Source organism: Microtus pennsylvanicus, chromosome 3 (genome assembly GCF_037038515.1).
Source record: "Microtus pennsylvanicus isolate mMicPen1 chromosome 3, mMicPen1.hap1, whole genome shotgun sequence".
Lineage (NCBI taxonomy): Eukaryota > Metazoa > Chordata > Mammalia > Rodentia > Cricetidae > Microtus > Microtus pennsylvanicus.
Genome location: NC_134581.1, coordinates 126,524,534 through 126,543,709, shown reverse-complemented (window position 1 = coordinate 126,543,709; position 19,176 = coordinate 126,524,534). Strand labels below are relative to the sequence as shown.

Here is a 19,176-nt window from a genome sequence, read left to right as displayed (position 1 = left end):
CTTTACCTATTTAAACAAATGCCACAAAAACAAAAGCAATGCATCTTTACATAATTAAACAAATGCGGCATAAAAAATACAACACATCTTTACAGAGGGAAACAATTATTCTGCAATACAAACAAATACAACACATCTTTACATAACTAAATATTGTATTCTACAACATGGAAGCTTCATCTGCACTGATTGATGTCAATAGTGGTGACTATGAGAAAACTCCAAGTAAACAAGAGTTTCTTCAGTGTTCTCCTGCCCCCAGGTGAGGACAGGAGAGCGTTTACTTCAGGTCACTCATCACCGTTGTCATTTGTTAATATGCCTCTATGGCAGGACGGGATTTTGTCATTTGTTAATATGCCTCTATGGCAGGACGGGATTTTGTCATTTGTTAATATGCCTCTATGGCAGGACGGGATTTTGTCATTTGTTAATATGCCTCTATGGCAGGACGGGATTTTGTCATTTGTTAATATGCCTCTATGGCAGGACGGGATTTTGTCATTTGTTAATATGCCTCTATGGCAGGATGGGATTTTGCTACATGTGGCTTACCTGCCATGTGTGGCTTGTCCTTGTGACTGAATACTCTAGTCACGTGGCTCTTCTTAACCCTCAGTATAAATTGTCTGATGCTCTGAATAAAGATGGCTATTGTGCTTCAAGAAAGTGAAGACAATCTACAGAACTAAAAATTATGTGCACATTGTCTAATAATACCCATCCACAATATATAGAGAACAGTTATAGCCAAGTGACCACTCAATTTACAAATGGGCAAAGGACATTCTGCAAAGTAAGTATTAAAATAGTCAATAAATACAAGGACACACACTCGCCGTCATTAGTCATTAAGGAAAGAAATACAAGTCAAAACCACACTCAGGCCTGACAGAGTACACAGGCCTGTCATCCCAGGAGGCTGAGGCAGGAAGAACATGGAGTTCAAAGGTAGCCTGTGCTGCAGTTAGATTCTGTCATGAAACCCACACATATGCAGCAAGCACTCAGTGAGATTCATACCCACTAAGATGGCTATAAAACTGGGGGTGCTATTTGTTGAGACAGTGTCACACTCTGTAACTGGATGGTTTGGTATTCACTAAGTAGCCCAAGCTGTCCTCAGACTCATGGCCATCTTCCTGCCTCAGCCTCTGAGTACTGGGTTTACACGGGCATGTGAAACAAACTACACAGTAGGAACCTTTCTGCAATGTTGATATGTACCTGCACTTCCAGATTACCTGACCAAGCAGACATTCTCTAGTAATCAAGGCAATTCTTGACTCTAAGCGTTAAGCGGAGAGGTCTTTCTTCTTTTTTAAAAAAAAAAATTTTTTTTTTTAAGATTATGTATACAGTATTCAGTATTCTGCCTTCAGGCCAGAAGAGGGCACCAGATCTCATTACAGATGGTTGTGAGCCACCATGTGGTTGCTGGTAATTGAACTCAGAACCTTTGGAAGAACAGGCACGGAGCCATCTCTCCAGCCCCAGAGAGGAGGTCTTTCAAGCCATCTGACCAAATATTTAAAATACATAATGTAGATTTTCCCAGCTTCTTTATGTAGGCATTTATTGCTATGAACTTTCCTCTTAACATTGCTTTCACTGTGTCCCACAAGTTTGGGTATGTTGTGCGGTCATTTTCATTGAAAATGAAAAGACTTTAACTTCTTTATTTCTTCCTTGACCCAATGGTAGTTCAAGTAAGCACTGTTCAACTTCCATGTGTTTGTGTGCTTTCTGAAACTAGTGTTGGCGTTGAATTCCAATTTTAAGCCATGGTGATCTTATAAGATACACGGGTTATTCCAATTCTTTTGTATCTGTTGAGGTTTGCTAAGAGAGACATACATGGATCTACATAGGAAGGAGAAAAAGACAAGATCTCCTGAGTAAATTGAAAGGGAGCATGGAGGTCACAGGAGAGAGTAGAAGGGGAGGGGAAAAAAGGGAGAGAAGTAGAGAAAAATATATAGCTCAATGAAAACAATAAACTAAAACTTGCACATAAAAACACATCATGTAGAACTGGAGAGATGGCACTAATTTGCTTCTCCAGGGGACTGGGTTTGGTTCCCAGAACCCACATGATGGCTCAAAACAATTAACTCTACTTCCAGGGGACTGGATTACCCTCTTCTGACCTCCACAGGTACCAGACATGCACATGTAAACTGATAAAACTCTCATATACATAAAATAAATCTGAAACAAAATTAAATACAAAACCTTCTGAGTCACCTCAGCACTCAACTAAGTCAAGAGAGACTATGACTTTATAGCCAACCTGGGTTACCTTGTTTCAAAAAAAAGAAATTATTGGAATTAAGTACATAAAACCTAAATTACACACAAACTCTGTTACCCCTGTAAAAGGTAACAGTCCAGCTCACTGCCAACTCTGCTTCAGTTTCATTTTCAATTTCTAAGCATATCATTAGTGTATTATTTGGGGATTTGTTCTAATGACCCCAGGGATAACTATTTGCCATAAATACCATGATATGATTTCAGTTAATTAGTGTTCTGGGAATGGACAGTCACCAAAAACCACGTTTATAAAACAATTGTCCACTAATTATTAAGAGTCCGAATGGAACACAGGTTCAGTTATCTTCCTCCAGAGTATTACTGCAAGCTTACCTGGGTAGCATCCACAGGTAATGATTATTGAATGGCTAAGAAGCTTGACGCCAACAGAACTACACAGGGAATGAAGTCCACCCCAGAATAGATAGTAAGACAGTCTCTTAAGGGGAAAAATCACCACATATAGCAAAGCTTAATTTAATATGACTATCTAGAACGCTTGACAGGCTCACCTCCCTGTAATCGTTTTATTTAGAGGTAGTGACTTAAATGTATGGCAACTAGGAAAATAGCATTCAGACAAAAAATTAACTTTAATTTCACAATGCTTTTTAATATATAATATCTTGGCTATTTTTCCCATGGTCTACACTGCAGGCTTTAACCTTTTGACTTTTTGTGGCTTGTATATTTATTCAAATTCAATGATGAGGAATAAACAAGCTGGAATCATGGGGCTGGGAATACAGCAGAGTTAGCAGAGTGCTCACCTAATTTAGAGAACACTCCTATGTTCAATTGCAAGCACTACACAGACCAGGCAGGACAGTGTACACTTGTAATCCCAGCACTGGAGAGATGGAGACTAGAGGGAGAGGATTGGTTCAAGGTCATTCCTGGGCTATAAAAAGGCAGCCTGATAACTGGATATGAACATATAGAAAAATGAAAATAGACCCATATCTATCACCATGTACAAAACTCAAGTCCAAATGGATCAAAGAGCCGGGCGGTGGTGGCACACGCCTTTAATCCCAGCACTTGGGAGGCAGGGGCAGGCGGATCTCTGAGAGTTCGAGACCAGCCTGGTCTACAAGAGCTAGTTTCAGGACAGGCTCCAAACCCACAGAGAAACCCTGTCTCGAAAAACCAAAAAAAAAAAAGGATCAAAGACCTCAACATAAAGCCAACCACACTGAACCTTATAGAAGAGAAAGTGGGAAGTACACTTGAACGCATTGGCACAGGAGACTACTTCCTAAATATAACCCCAGTAGCACAGACACTAAGAGAAATAATAAATGGGACCGCCTGAAACTGAAAAGCTTCTGTAAAGCAAAGGACACGGTCAACAAGACAAAACGACAGCTTATAGAATGGGAAAAGATCTTCACTAACCTTACCACATCAGACAGAGGTCTGATCTCCAAAATATACAAAGAACTCAAGAAATTAGACACCAAAAGATCACATAATCCAATAAAAAATGGAGTACAGACCTAAACAGAGAACTCTCAACAGAGGAATCTAAAATGGCTGAAAGACATTTAAGGAAATGTTTAACATCCTTAGTCATCAGAAAAATGCAAATCAAAACAACTCTGAGATTCCATCTTACACCTGTAAGAATGGCCAAGATCAAAAACACAGATGACAACTTATGCTGGAGAGGTTGTGGGGAAAAGGGAACACTTCTGCATTGCTGGTGAGAGTGCAAGCTGGTACAGCCCCTTTGTATGTCAGTGTGGCGATTTCTCAGAAATTAGCAAACAACCTTCCTCAAGACCCAATAATACCACTTTTGGGTATATATCCAAAGGATGCTCAATCGTGCCACAAGGACATGTGCTCAACTATGTTCATAGCAGCTTTGTTTGTCATAGCCAGAACCTGGAAACAACCTAAATGCCCCTAGATCCAAGAATGGATAAGAAAAATGTGGTACATTTACACAATGGAGTACTACACAGCAGAAAAAAATGACATCTTGAATTTTGCAGGAAAATGGATGGAGCTAGAAAACATTATTTTGAGTGAGGTAACCCAGACACAGAAAGACAGTTATCACATGTACTCACTCATAGGTGGTTTTTAAACATAAAGCAAAGAAAACCAGCCTACAAACCACAATCCCAGAGAATTTAGACAATAATGAGGACACTAAGAGAGACTTACATAGATCTAATCTACATGGGAAGTAGAAAGTATAAAAAGACAAGATCTCTTGAGTAAATTGAGAGCATGGGGACCTTGGGGTAGGACTGAAGGGGGAGGGAAGAAACAGGGAGGGGAGCAGAGAAAAATGTAGAGCTCAATAAATATCAATAAAAAAATTATAAAGAAAAAAAGGCAGCCTGGGCTACACTGAAACCCTATCTCAAAAAACCAAAATAAAACAAAACAAAGAACCCAGCACTAGAATGTACCTCTTTTTGAGTTGCTAGCCAGTGGGGTCTCATAGCCCCTCAAACATTACAGGCTATTACCACTGTTCTTGGTGAGCAGAGCCTGACAGGAAGAACCTAATGCTGAAGACATCACACACTTGAGTCACAAACTTGGAGGCTTTACCTCTTTGGTTAGATTTCAGTGTTAGAAGGTACTGTGTATTCAATCTCACCCAGCCGTGAACACTGCAAGCTGCAATAATGACCTGCTTGGCAAGATATGTCCACTGGCACAATAGTGGCATGAGTTATGGGAGTAACCAGCCACTTTCTGATTGTATTTAAGACAATCAGATAAAAGGCACAAGATGAAACCCATACCTAGGAGTAACTGGGGGAGGGGAATAAATATGATAAAAATACACGGTATCAGATGCTTAATGAATTAGTAAATATTCTGGAAAATATTGTATTTAGAAAAGCAAAGCACTAGAGCCTGAGAATAAAGAAACTGCACTTCAAAGACCTTTTGATTTTCTCTCTAACTCTCAAGTCTGGGGTAAAAGAGCCTGTTGAAGAGTTATCTTTCAATTAATCAATGACAATAATTAATTGCAATATTAATTCATGAATGGCCGGGCGGTGTTGGCGCACTTGGGAGGCAGAGGCAGGCAGATCTCTGTGAGTTCGAGACCAGTTGGTCTACAAGAGCTAGTTCCAGGACAGGCTCCAAAACCACAGAGAAACCCTGTCTCGAAAAACCAAAAAAAAAAAAAAAAATTAATTCATGAAAATCTTAACTATTAAAGATTTTACCTCTATTATCCAAATTATAATCCAACAATTTTAATGCTACTTACTAATTGCTATTTCAGGCTTTTTTCTTCTAAGATATGTTACTATTATTAATTGGTGTTTTAGCCACTGTGTTTCCCAACATCTCTAGCCCAATAGAACAACCCCTAAAAATAATTTTTATAATAAATGTTTAAAAAATATCTAGGACAGGGGGCTGGAGAGATGGCTCAGTGGTTAAGAGCATTGCCTGCTCTTCCAAAGGTCCTGAGTTCAATTCCCGGCAACCACATGGTGGCTTACAACCATCTGGAATGAGGTCTGGTGCCCTCTTCTGGCCTGCAGACATACACACAGAATATTGTATACATAATAAATAAATAAATAAATATTTAAAAAATATCTAGGACAGAATTTCAAAAACTCTGTATATAATGAAAGGATTAGAATTTAGACAGTGTTTCCAGATCTACAATGTAGTTTAAGAAAACAGATATAAATATACCACCACAAAAATCCAAATGTAAGTACTAGAAAGAAGCTATAAAGAATGTCAAGGAGCTGAAGAGATGGCTCAGCAGTTAAGAATACTGTCTGTTTTTCCAGAGGACCTAGAATTCCCAGCACCCATATGGCAGCTCATTCCTGCAACGCCAGTTCCAGAGAATGTGCACCCTTACACAGGCATGCATGCAAGCAAAACACCAGCACACATAAAAATAAATAAACCTGAAAAAAAGAAGACAACACAGTCTAAAGATCAGTAACAGAACACCTTCTTAGCATGCATGGTTCAAGCTCTAAGACGTATAATCACCCACACACAAAAGAAATACAAAGAATCACGTCCTCCCCATGAAATATGCTTGCTCACTCATACACAGTAGTGGGGTTTACAGCGCTTATGATCAAATGATTTTTGACAAATGTCCTCAGACAAGTCCCCGGGAAGAGAAGAGTCTTCAGAGAGCTTATACACAATGGAAAAGAGGTTACCTAGCATTCATGGTGGCTTGAACTGAAGCCCAGCACTGGAGGAATCAGCTCAGATAACTAACTGCATGTTCACACACAAGACAATGCAGAGCAGTATCTCACTTGATACAATATATACAAATTTAATTAAAAATGAACCTGAAACCTAACTCTAAGAAGTAAATTTGTAAAGAAGAAAAAAAAAGAGGGAGTAAAATTCTACGACTTTGGATTAGGGGATGATTTCTAGATAGAACATCAAAAGCACAAGCAGCCGAATAAATAAAAATATGCATTCTAGAATTCACCAGGATTAAACAGTCAGTATGCTTTAAGTTAAACAAAAAGACAATCATCAGAATGGGAAACAAAGTTTATAAATCACATTATCTAACAAGAGTCCAGTGTCCAAAATATAGAAAGGACTATTTTAAAATCTACTACAAACAAAAAACTTTAAGAAATAGGCCAACAATTTGAATAGTATTTCTCCAGAGAAAATGCAGATGGCAACAAGCCACACGAAGTCCTGCACACCATCAGCCATTAAGAAATGCAAATTAAAACCCACAATTAGAAACCACTGAATGGCTAGAATAAAAACAGAAGCCCAGTTGTTAAGAACGCTTGCACAGCATTTGTTTGAGCCCAGAACAACATTAAACTTGGATGTGGAGTAAGTTCAATCCCACACACCCTCAGGAAGATCAAACTTTCAAGGTCACCCTCTGCACAGCAAGCTAGGCCAGCCTGGGCTACACAAGACCTGTCTCAAAAAGAAGGAGAAGGATGGAGAGGAAAGAGTAGGAGAGAACAAGTACGGCTGAGAACGAAGAGAAACCAGACCCAACTGATGGCTGAACGTAAATCTGGGTCTGGGGAGGCAGTTGTGGTAGTAAAGTGCCTGCCTTCCAAGCATGCTGAGCCAAACCCGCAAATACACATTTAAACAAAAACAACAGGGAGGGAGTAGAGAAAGGCAGGGTCCTGGGACTCACCGACTAACTAATCTAACCTACTGGGTAAGTACTGGGCCAGTAAGAAATAATAAAATCTGATGGCTTCTAAGAATGACACACAAGGCTGTCGTCTGGTCTCTGTGCTCACATGTGCACTTCCCTGCCTGCACAAAAGAAATGTAAAGTGGCACTACCACCATGAAAATACCTCGGGTGGAATGCTGACCCACCATTTCTCCTCTGGCACAGAGAACTAAATACCGAAGGACGTGCAACTAATTGTATACGAGTGTTCGGAGTTGCATCATTCTTAGTGGACCAAAGGTGGAAATGACCCAAATTTTCATTAATTCTAGAACTGCATAGTCATGCAGTGGATTATTTGGTAATAAAAAAGTGCAATATTCATGGCAGCAGAGACAGCTCAGGAGGTAACACACTTGTTCTGCAAGCACGAAAGCACCCATGAAAAAGCCTCGCACGGCTGCTCATATCTAGAGTCCCAACCCTGGCAGACGGAGTCGGTATCCAAGAGCTTGCCAGCCAGCCTAATCCAAACAATGCCTTTCTAATACAGTGAGTGAACCTTTCTGAAGTCAGTAAGGCAGAGTGCCAAAGAGGCCCCTACATGTGTGCACATGGGCACGAGTATCTGAATATTCACATGCACTTACCACCACCACCCAATGGAAAATGTAGGATTTTCTAAGTCACAACTGTGTAATAGGATCTCACAAAAGAAATGTAAAGTGTATAAGGTTGAGAGACATCAAAAGATAGGTTTGAGTTGGTGATACAAGTCAGGATAGAAAGTGAATTAGGAACAACACTTTGAACTCACCAGGATAGGATAAAGGAGTATTTTCTCTGAATTTATCAAATGCTAATGGACTGAGCATTGTTAATGTAATTCTTGACTGTAACTATTATATATAGTTATTGTATTTATTGTACATAGTTTTTCTATGTTAGCTATAACCGCCTCTTTTTATTTTAGACAAAAAGGGGAAATGCTGTGACATTTTGCTTGTGTTCTGACAAATAAAGCTTGCCTGAAGGTCAGAGGGTGGAGCTAGCCACTGGCTAATTATAGAGGTCTGGAGGTCTGTAAGACAAGGGAGAGGAAGTGATACCGTTGGGTGGAGAGAGGAAGTGATAAAGCAGGGTGTAGACAAGAGCTCTGCCCTTTTTGGTCTAAGCAGTGAGGCAAGAGGTGACCATGGCTGGTCCTTTACTTCTCTGATTTTTCAGCTTTTACACCTATCTCTCACTCTGGGTTTTATTATTAAGACTAATTAGGACCGTGCTTCAACCCTGAAAAGCATTATGCCATGTGAATAAAGTCCAAAGAAGCCCAAGGAGTCTGAGTTCCTTGTATACGAAATATCCAGAATAATCAACACCATGGAAAAATAAACAACTGAGTCATGCCTGAGAGAAGAGTAAACTGTCTTTTGTGGGACATTGGAAATATTCAGCAGTTAAGGCAGTGAGGAAGGTGTGAATTTTATGGTATGTAAATTACATCTCAATAAACAATAACAACTGTGTCCCAGACACAAAATGATAAAAATTCTTACATAAGAAAAACAAAAGAAGTGGGCATAGTGGCCATGCCTTTAAATACAGCACTTCAGAGGCTGGGGCAGGGGTATATCTGTGAGTTTCAATGTCAGCTTTGTCTCGGTCAATCTGTATTCAGTCCTTTCTGATTTTTTTATGGATACAAGAATTTAACACAATATTTAACCAATATTCAAAACCTAATCAGAGCTGTTCTACAACCTCCATGCACACGTGCACACATGAATAAATGTATGTGTGTGTGTGTCTGAGAGACAGAGCACAAAACCTAATAATAAATGTGTATAAGCCAAGTGTGTGGCAGTTTGTCTGGTTTAGAATTTTTGTTTGTTTGTTTGAAATGGTCTTGCTGGGCTTGAGAGATGGCACCGTGGTTAAACTCTCTTGTGCTCTTGCAGAGGACCAGCGCTAGATGCTCAGCACCAATATGGTGGCTGAGAGCCACCTGTAATCCCAGTTCCAAGAAATCCAATAGACACACACAAGGTACACACACATGTACGCAGGCAAAACACTCATACACACAAAATAAAAATTAACCTAAAAATTAAAAAAAATATAGAGAGAGTCTTGCTATGTAGTCCAGGCTGGTGTGGAGCTTCCAAACCTCTTGCTCCAGCCTGCATGTACTAGAGGGCCTATCATGTACATCATAACCAGCTAACATTCAAGAGTCCGGGGGACTGAATAAATCCTATACATCCACTCCAATCTGCTTATCTTTGAGAAGAGACTGCAAAGGAAAGCACGATGTCCATTATGTTCCCTATTGTGTAATAGCAGCAATGACTCCACATATGCTGCATTAGATGATGTTAAATGCCCTGAATTTGATAACTGTTCCGTGGTTATATAAGATATTGTCCTTATATAAAGAAAGCATTCAGTTTATATATAGCTTTTCAGAGTTACGTGGCATATAGGGCAAACAACAATCGCATCTGCGATTTACCCGCACACCAGTATAGCAAGCATATGTATGTCAGTAAGGAAGAGATTAGTAAACCTAGATAAAGCGGATAACAGATCTGTTATTCTTGAAACTTCTGTAAGATTGGAAATATTTCAAAACTAAAGTTTTTAAAGGCTATGAAAATAAAAAGACTCTCTGGGCTGTAGAATTTCAATGCATTCCATTCCCTCCTTAAACATATTAATGTTCTGATTCTTTTGCCATACAATTGTAGCACTTTCAAATTACAAAAGCTATTTTTATTTTTATAGAAAACTGATTGCATGCAATACAGAACAGGATTCGCTCAACATTCATTTTAAGTTATTACACATTATACATGTAAGCATATCAAATGACTTCTGTTACAGGTCTCAACACCAATTGCTGCTTCTAGACTGGCTGGTTCTGAGTTTCACCATATATTCACGGAATTAATTCAGTTAACAGTTCCTTAGTGATAGTTCATAAGGTATTTCCATAGTTCGATGTTTTTTACTTTTATATAAGAAACTGTAAGAAGAAACTACTCACTCCCTGCCACAGAAGCTTCTGGTATTTCTTTTTTTTTTTTCTTTTTTTTTTTTTTTTTGGTTTCTGAGAGACAGGGTTTCTCTGTAGCTTTGGAGACTGTCCTGGAGCTAGCTCTTGTAGACTAGGCTAGCCTCGGCCTCAAAGATCCGCCTGCCTCTGCCTCCCAAGTGCTGGGATCAAAGGCATGCACCACCACCGACTGGCTGGCTTCTGGTACTTCTAACCTGATTTTGTTCCTTCACACTTCCACTCCTCAGCTCGAGGGATCTGGCCACACTGGATCTGCTGAGCACTTCCTTACACTAAAGTTTTGTTCTTGTTTTGTCACACTTGGTCCACAAGACCAAACTGTGAACAAAATAAAAGAACAAGACAAAACAAAACAAAAAACACCACCGCAGAAGTTTGGCCATTTAAAATCCTTTTAGTTGAGAGGCATGGCGGAACAAACCTCTAATCCTAGCACTCTATGAGGCAAATCTTTTGAGACTGAAGCCAGGCCCACCTGGTCTACACAGGGGGTTCCAGGACAGCAAGAGCCACATAGAGAAACCCTGTCTCCAAAAGCAAAACAAAACAAAAACACAAACAAAACAAAAGAACTCTAAAAATCTATTTAGTAAAGCAAGAGTGGTGGGTAGGTGTGTGTGTGTCTGTACGTATGTGTTTAAAGCAGTCTCACTACATAGTCTTGGTTGGCCTTGAGCTCACTATATAAACCAGGACTGTCCTCAAACTCACAGAGCTGCCCCTGCCTTTGCTTCCCAAATGCTGGAGTTAGAGGCCTGGTCCACAAGTTTGTCATTTTTATCAGAGTCATATAACATTTTCAGTAACCTCATATTAGACTAGTACAAATAGCAGAACATGAAAAATAAATCACTTTTAAGAACTAGGAATGGGACTGGATAGTAAAATGTTTGTCTTCCTTGTAAGCATGAGGACGTTAGTTCAACCCAAAAAACTATGCAAAAAAGAAAAATATTTAAAAAAAAAAAAGAAAAAAGAAAACGCAGGGGTGAGAGTGATAGTTGAGTGGTTGAGAGCACTTGCTGCTCTTATTCCTGCAGAGGACCTGGGGTAGGTTTTCAGCACCCACACCAAGGCTGACCACATCCACAATTCCAGTTACAGGCCATCTGAGAACACCAGAAACACACATACACACACAGTGCACCCACGTGCAGGCAGGCAAAGCACTTAAAACATTCAAGGCTGTGCTGTCCAGCCTCCACATACATGTTCACACACACACACACACTGTAATTTAAAAATTTTAAAAATCTAACCCTTGCTGGGAGGTGTTAGCACACCTTTAATCCCAGCACTCAGGAGGCAGGGGCACGTGGATCTCTGAGTTTGAGGTCAGCCTGGTCTATAGAGTGAATTCCAGAATAGCCAGGGTTACACAGAAAAATCCAGTCTCAAAAAACAAAACAAAAATCTAGCTAATACATCTAATCTCTAAAGTTATGAGGGTGAGACACAATTAGTACCTTAAAGGGACAACTAGTCTAGCTCAATGCCTCCCTCCCTCATTCATTCATTCAGAGACAAGGTCTCACTATGTTGCCCAGGTTGATCTCAAACTCCAGGGTTCAAGCAAACTGCCTATCTCAACCTCCTGAGTATTTGGAACAATGGGCCTAATAAATCATCGCAAAAAACATTTAATAATATTTTATCTTTTTTTTTTTTTTCCGAGACAGGCTTTGGAGCCTGTCCTGGAACTAGCTCTGTAGACCAGGCTGGTCTCGAACTCACAGAGATCCGCCTGCCTCTGCCTCCCGAGTGCTGGAATTAATATTTTATCTTTGGAGCTATTTTTAACCAGTTAAAAAAAATTAATCTTTTTTGTTTTTTATGCACACAGGTGTTTTGCCTGCATGTCTGTGCGCCACATGTGTGCAGCCTCTGTGGAGGCCAGAAGAGCGATCAGCTCTCTTGGAACTGGAGTTACAGATGGTTGTAAGCCACCATGTGGGTGTTCAAAATTAAACCCAGTTCCTTTGGAAGAGCAACCTGCGCTCTTAACCACTGAGACACCTCCTTAGTTTCAACTTTAATTTTTGACAACAGTCCCATGTAACCCAAGTTCCAGTCAGATCATCGCTGAATTAAACACGAGAAAACCTCTCAGCAGAAAAAAAGAATGACCAACAGAAAATCATAACCTAAAGTTAATGCAGCATGGACTGATGATAAGTGACCGAGGTAAAGCTGTGCGGCACATACAACGCCCTGGGTGTGGTCTCCAGAACCACAAGAACAAAGCAAAATCTGTTTGATAAGCCTCCAAATTAATTTTTGAATTGCTGCTTCTGCCTTTTCTTTTTTAAGGGATCATCCACTCTCTGATCTGGGCCTCCATATGCTTCGTGTGACTGTTATTTCTCTTAACAGACTCAATTCGTCCTTCTCAACCTGCTTTGAAACTTTAATTCCCCTGGAAAGCTCTCGATTGCACTCTGCCTCTCTGCACACTCCAGTCCTCTCTGCCATCCAATACCCATCCAAAGAGCAGCTCATTTTAACATGTTCCAGAGACAAGCTCAAAGACTCGAGGGAGGAAGTCTGGGGGGGTCTCCTCGCAGGGCTATGGGAAATGCAACTGGCAATTTTCAGTCTTCGTCAGCATGCAACCTTTGACCTGTAAACAGCTGCATGACCCCATCTCATTCTTGTTACTAATAACGGTACCTACCCAGTATCTCCCAATCCGTGAAGGAAAATAACCTAAAAGAGAAGAAGACAAAATAAGCCCACACTGAACTGTTAACACACTGTAGCTTTGGCTTAGTTACAAAAGCGAATGAAGGGCCTAAAAACTTAACAACGGAACACTGTTCCGCGAGCTAATTAATTTCTATACGTCTTCCTATTCATTCCTAAAATAATGTGGCGTTTTAGCGCTGAGAGGCAAATCACAGTCTGATCAAGATAGTCGTCTCCCTAAAGTCAAGTCACGAAAGCCTGACACACACAGCCGAATTCTTCCATCACGAAAGTTTCCGGGAGCAAAAGTTAATCTGAGCTCCCGCGGCAGAGACACACACGCCGGGCGGCTGTTTCAGCACCAGCCCTCCGCACTGCTTCTGGGGTGAGGAGTGCGCGGCAGGCAGGCAGGCTGGGGTTCCCAGCCCCGATCCGGGAGAGCCCGCGGGGCGGCGCGGGCGCACCCACGCGCGGCGGCCTGGCTCCCCGCGGCGCCCCTGGGCCCCCAGCCCCCGCCACTCACCGCGGCGGTGGCCTTCCGGGCAGCGGGCACGACGACGGGCAGCGGGGCCGACATGTTGTTACCGCACATCCACCGGCTGGCGGACAGCGCGTCGGAAGCGGAAGGGAGTTCGGGCGCCCCGGCGGCCGAAGGGCGTGCGAGCCGAATCCCTGCCCGCCCCTCCGGGCGCGCGCTCGGGCGCGTGCGCGCCCACGCGCCGCCCCCACCCTTGCTCCGCGCGATCGAACCCGCCTCGGCCCCGAGCCCCCCCACCTCTCCGCCCCGACTCGGCTGCGCGTGCGCGTCACAATGCAGCTGCCGCCCAGGTCTCTACACACAGGGTCTCAGCTAGCCGTGGGTGGCCGGTTCGAGGCCAGGCGGGGAGAGCTCTCGCTGTGAGCGAATCCCCTATCCCCAGACAGGTCAGCGTCATTAACTAGAGGACGGAGATTTACTGCGGTACCAGCCGGTGTAAGCCTGAGCCATGTTTTTGCACGAGTTGCATATTTAGTTTAGTGCATACTTGATTGAGTTGAGAAGGTTCAAAGACAGACTTCTGAGGCCAAAATGCCTTGACCTTCAGAAGCCTACAATTGAGTGAGGAAACCAAAAACACAGTTTTTTAGGAAACATTCTTTAAGACTGGGAAGGGATTGATGAACCAAACACTTAAAGACAGTCCACTTTGTTAGATGGTTCATACAAGCCACCCCCACTCCCTCCCCCATCCACTGAAGCAGACTGATCTTGAGCTTCTGGCCTGAGCTTGCTCTCCTTTCCATCTTCCTCTCAGAGAGGCAGCTTCGCTTCGGTCTCTCTCCCCACTTCTCCACTTCCCCCCCTTTTTTTCTCTGTTCTCTTCTCCTCCCCCCCTCCTCTAAGTAATAAATATCCAGTTCTATTCTGTACGATGTGTCTGCCCATGTGCCTCCTACCCGCTGCCTGCTCACACATAAATACAACAGATCTCTACATAGTTACACTAATATTCTACAACATAAACAAATACAACAGATATCTACATAGTTGAACTAATATTCCACAACAATTACCCCCAAAAGTCTCCTCCCACCCTTTCCATTATTGCTGTGTGTTTTGTTCTTATTTTATTTAGAATGCTACATAAAATGTAGCTTCCTAGTAAGTTTTTAAAGAAATATAGTGTGTACAATTGAGGGTCCATACATGCTAGGGTGTGCATGTAGAAGGCAAAGGGCAGCTTTCTGAAATCAGTTCTCTCCTTCCAACCAGGGCTCCAGAACTGAACTGGGGTCATCAGGCCAGAGCAGCAAGCATGTTTACAAAACCTGCTGAGCCGTCTCACCATTCCCAAGATCAAGACGTCTTTGATGCTTCTATTTCTTCCCATAATGCAGCTTCGATTTTTGAAGTGTCCTAGTCTCTCATCATATCAAACTCAAGCCGTGGCTGGCTCCACTCTGGGCTTCTTTCATTTGCTCCTCAGTTAAAGCAAGAGCAAATCTGATCCCTTTAATGTTGAAGTACGGACGTTCCCAGCATTTGGATCATGGCTTTGGCTTCATTTTAACTTTGAGCTTGTTAACAGGCACTTCCTGTCAGGACTTGTGTGGGACCTGCTTCATGTTAACATCAAAGGTGCTGAGCTCCAGGAAGGTGTCTCGTAAATACAGCAGGCTGTCGTCCAGCCGCTTCTCCAACTTCACCACCTGGATCTCGTGAATTCGAGGATTATACAATTCAAAACAAATCTGCATACCTTGTCCTTCAATCGTGTTTCTAAGGGTGAAAGGAGCCCCAAGCCCTTTTCCAGACCACTGGATGCAAATCCCCAGGAACTGGCTGGTTTTTCCACTGGCATATGGGTCAGCTATGTTGACACGCAGTATGCTTCTGACGTAGTACTCTGGGATGTGAAGGACCTTTCTCCTGTCGAGCAGATCTTTTCTTTCTAGCTGAAATTTCAGAGGGTTTGTTCTGCCCCTTGGAGGAATGAATTCAGGACTCAGGAACCTTCTCTGTTCCTCCAGGGTTTGGCGCCAGTCCACCATGACAGGTTTCGGAGGTGACTTGAACCCACTGGGCTCGGAAGGTCCGGTGCTCTGAAGCCAGCTGGGTTCTGTGCTGGCACAGAAGACATCAGATGCGAGTGTAGCAAGCCGCGGGCCTGGCCGTTCAGAAGCTCCGAGCCAGGTTCAGGGACACCATACAGCCTTCCGCCAAGGAGGCCGACATGTCTACACACCCTTCTTAGTAATTTAAAGTATATTCTTGGTGCTCTTGTCAAGTCAGTTGACTTTACATACATTGGTTTACTTTTGGTCTATGTGTTTGTCTTCATTCCATAAAGAAAATTCCTTTGGAATTTTGATAGTGTATTGATCCTGTAGGTCTTTTCACATAATGTAAGCACTTTAACAATATTAATTTTCTAATCCATGAGCATAGATATCTTTCCATTTATTCATTTGTGTCTGCTTTCATTAATGTTATCAGCTTACAGATATTTAATCTCAGGCTAGATTTACTTCTTTTTTTTAATTCCTTGACATGTGTGTGTTTGTTGTATGTGTGCATGCTTGTGCCATGGCACACATGTGACTGTCAAAAGACAAATTGTGGGACTTGATTCTTTCCTTTCACTATATGGGTTCTGGGATTGAACTCGGGTTGTTAGTTTTGACAGCAAGAGCATTTCCCACTGAGCCATCCTGCTGGCCCTATTTCATGCTATTAAAAATAGGATTGTTTTCCTAAATTCTTTCTGGTATTTTTCTGTTAGCATATATCAATACAACTAGTTTTTGTATATTAACTTTATATTTTGCAGATTTTCTGAATTCGTTACATGCTCTAACAGTTTTTCATGGAGACTCTAAAGTTTTCTCATAGTGACATCTGCAGAGGAATTTTACTTTGCATAAGCAAAATTTTAATGTATTAAACCCATATTAAGGAGAGTATCAAGTTACCTAGGTAAAGAAAAGACAACTGAATAGGAACATCCAATATTATTAGATTACCAGTTTTCTCAGACTTAATCTACCATGTAATCCCCACTAAAATACCTATATATTTTATTTTAATAACAATTTTATTTAAAATTTTGGTTATATGACTTTTAAATTTTATAATTATGAAAGTCACCAAGATGGTAAAATAATCATGAGAAGATCCTCAAGGGTCTTGAAGAAGAAATAGAGAATCTAGAAACAGCAGCTTCAGAGTGACCACTCAAGAAACAACTGTAAAAGTGTTGTCTGTACAGTTTACTTGGCAGCAACTTCCTGTGTCTTTTCTTCACAGTCTAAGGTGTTTCAAAAATATGTTGAGATCTTTCTTTGTTGCTGCAAAGTGCCTACATGCCTCCAACACTCATCTTCAAAACCCTGGCACTGTTGAGATGTCTTGTGGCTTTAGAAAACATATTCTCGGAGTTGATACCACTGTTGACCTCAAAGATGCTAAGTGCGTTTTAAGTATTGATGTGATATTGCCAGATACAAAGGACTGAAGTTGTTCAAGCAAAAGAAATGTTAGAGCTTTTTCTTTAGACTTAAAGGGCCTCTCTGAACTTAGAAACAGACACTATTGTTTTTGTATTTGGGAATGATTCAGGGGGTATTGTAAAGAAAACAGAAACCATTATGGACATATCAGTTAGCAAAGAACAATTGGATGCAATTTTACTATCTGATTCAAATGTGTATACTTTAGAAAGAATATTTGAAGAAGAAAAATTTGCCTTGTTGGGGATTACAAATTGCTCCTGAAAAAAAATACAAAGAGGAGATTTTATTAATTATTTAGGCTATAAAATAGGTTTTCAAAAAATTAGACCCCAAAAGGTGCAAATTAGGAGAAATTGATTGCAGACTCTTAATGACAGGTTTCTAGGCATCTGAGTTTGGGTCCAGGTGCTGATTTCTGGGTTTGTCTTTGCTGGCTGGGTGTTTGTTCCTTGGTTTCTGTTTTTACTCTGCATTTTCAGAGAGTGTGTTTGCTGTGTGCTGCCTGTTCTGCTGGTCTGCATAGATGGTGTTTTTATGGGGAATGCCTGCTGGTATTAAAGGCTCAGGGGAGGGGAGGCCAAGGAGGATGGTCTGTTACAGAGCTTAGGGCAACTCTGGGGATTGCATCTGGGGGACAGAGAGAGTGGGGAAGGTGCAAGGGCAGCCTGCCTGGTCTTCTGATCTGGTAGGCATGGCCTGTCACAAAATGTACTTTTCATTTACAATGTATTTGATATAGATATGCTATAGAGATTTACATTGATATGGATCTTGGTTTATTGATACAAATTTAAGGCTAGTTTTGTTATATGTGTATATATATATATATATATATACACATATATATTTCTGCTCTTGATTGGGGTATTGTGATTGTGTAATTCATTTAAAAATGTAAAGAAGGGCAGATGAGGAGATGCCATGGATCTGACGCTGGAGATAGATGTGCTGGAACTTGGCTGGTAGGCCACGACCTCGAGGTGATGCACAGATTAACAGAGATGGGTTAAATTAAGATGTAAGAATTAGCCAATAAGAAGTTAGAGCTAATGGGCCAAGCAGTGATTTAATACAGCTTCTGTGTGGTTATTTTGGTTCTGGGTGGCCAGGACAAACAAGCAGGCCCTCCTCCTACACTTTCATGTTTAAAGAACAACAAAATAATATAGGGAAAATTCTTTTTAAATGACTAGTACGTATAAACAATCTAGTTAGAAGTAAAGGAAATATATGATGTCAAACTTGCATCTGAATGTAAACTGTTAATAGTTACTTCTAAATGCCTGCTATAATAAAACTTAAAACCTAGTTGGTTAATTGAAGCTTATTGTTTTCAGGACTGTTAAAATGTTTGATTTATAATTGGATAGTTAAGGTAGAATGTATGTGTTCACTGTCTCACATTCAGCTTCCTTTGTTTTCAGTGGAAGCTACTTTATTTTGTTAAAAATAAGTATTTTCTATATTTTGTGAAAAAAAAAACCCACAGTATCCATCAAGTAAGAAAGAGAAGCTGAGATAGAAAAGTTAAAGTTAATGAAGTATTTTTTCTAAAGTAGGTTAAAAATGCTTTTTTTTAGATGAAAAGTATAAATTACTTCTGTTCTAAAGTAACAGGTTATTCTCTAGCGGAAATAGGCAAATGAGGACAAAGCTAGAAGGTAAAATATACACTGTAAAAATGCTGCGGAAGGTGGGCGTGGTGGCATACAACTTTGACCCCAGAATTCTGGAAGCAGTGACAAGGGGTATCTCTGCGAGGTCAAAGCCAGCCTGGTCTACATATAAAGTCCCAAGCAAGCCAAAGCTACCCAGTAGGACCCTGTTCTAAAAAAATAAAAATACATATCGGTCATTTGTGAGCCTTCATTTAAGAATTATCTGTTCAGTTTATTAACCCATTCATTGCTTGGCAGGCTTCCTTGTGTTTAATAGTTGTAGTTGTTTGTAGTCTAAATGGCAAAGA

General features: G+C 41.0%; 1 protein-coding gene and 1 pseudogene across 1 annotated transcript in view; both read right to left on the bottom strand.

Moving 5' to 3' along the window:
* Lypla1 (lysophospholipase 1) overlaps positions 1-13,935 on the bottom strand; it is a 32,474-nt gene extending 18,539 nt beyond the window's left edge. The window contains exons 1-2 of the mRNA XM_075967072.1: positions 13,741-13,935; positions 13,207-13,238 (exon numbers count right to left, since the gene is read on the bottom strand). Of these exons, the coding sequence (XP_075823187.1) occupies positions 13,207-13,238; positions 13,741-13,809 (101 nt within the window). The 5' untranslated portion in view covers positions 13,810-13,935. The remainder of the gene's footprint in view (positions 1-13,206; positions 13,239-13,740) is intronic.
* A 1,041-nt stretch (positions 13,936-14,976) lies between these two features.
* LOC142847330 (large ribosomal subunit protein bL19m pseudogene) lies at positions 14,977-15,933 on the bottom strand (annotated as a pseudogene).
* Positions 15,934-19,176: the final 3,243 nt, after the last annotated feature.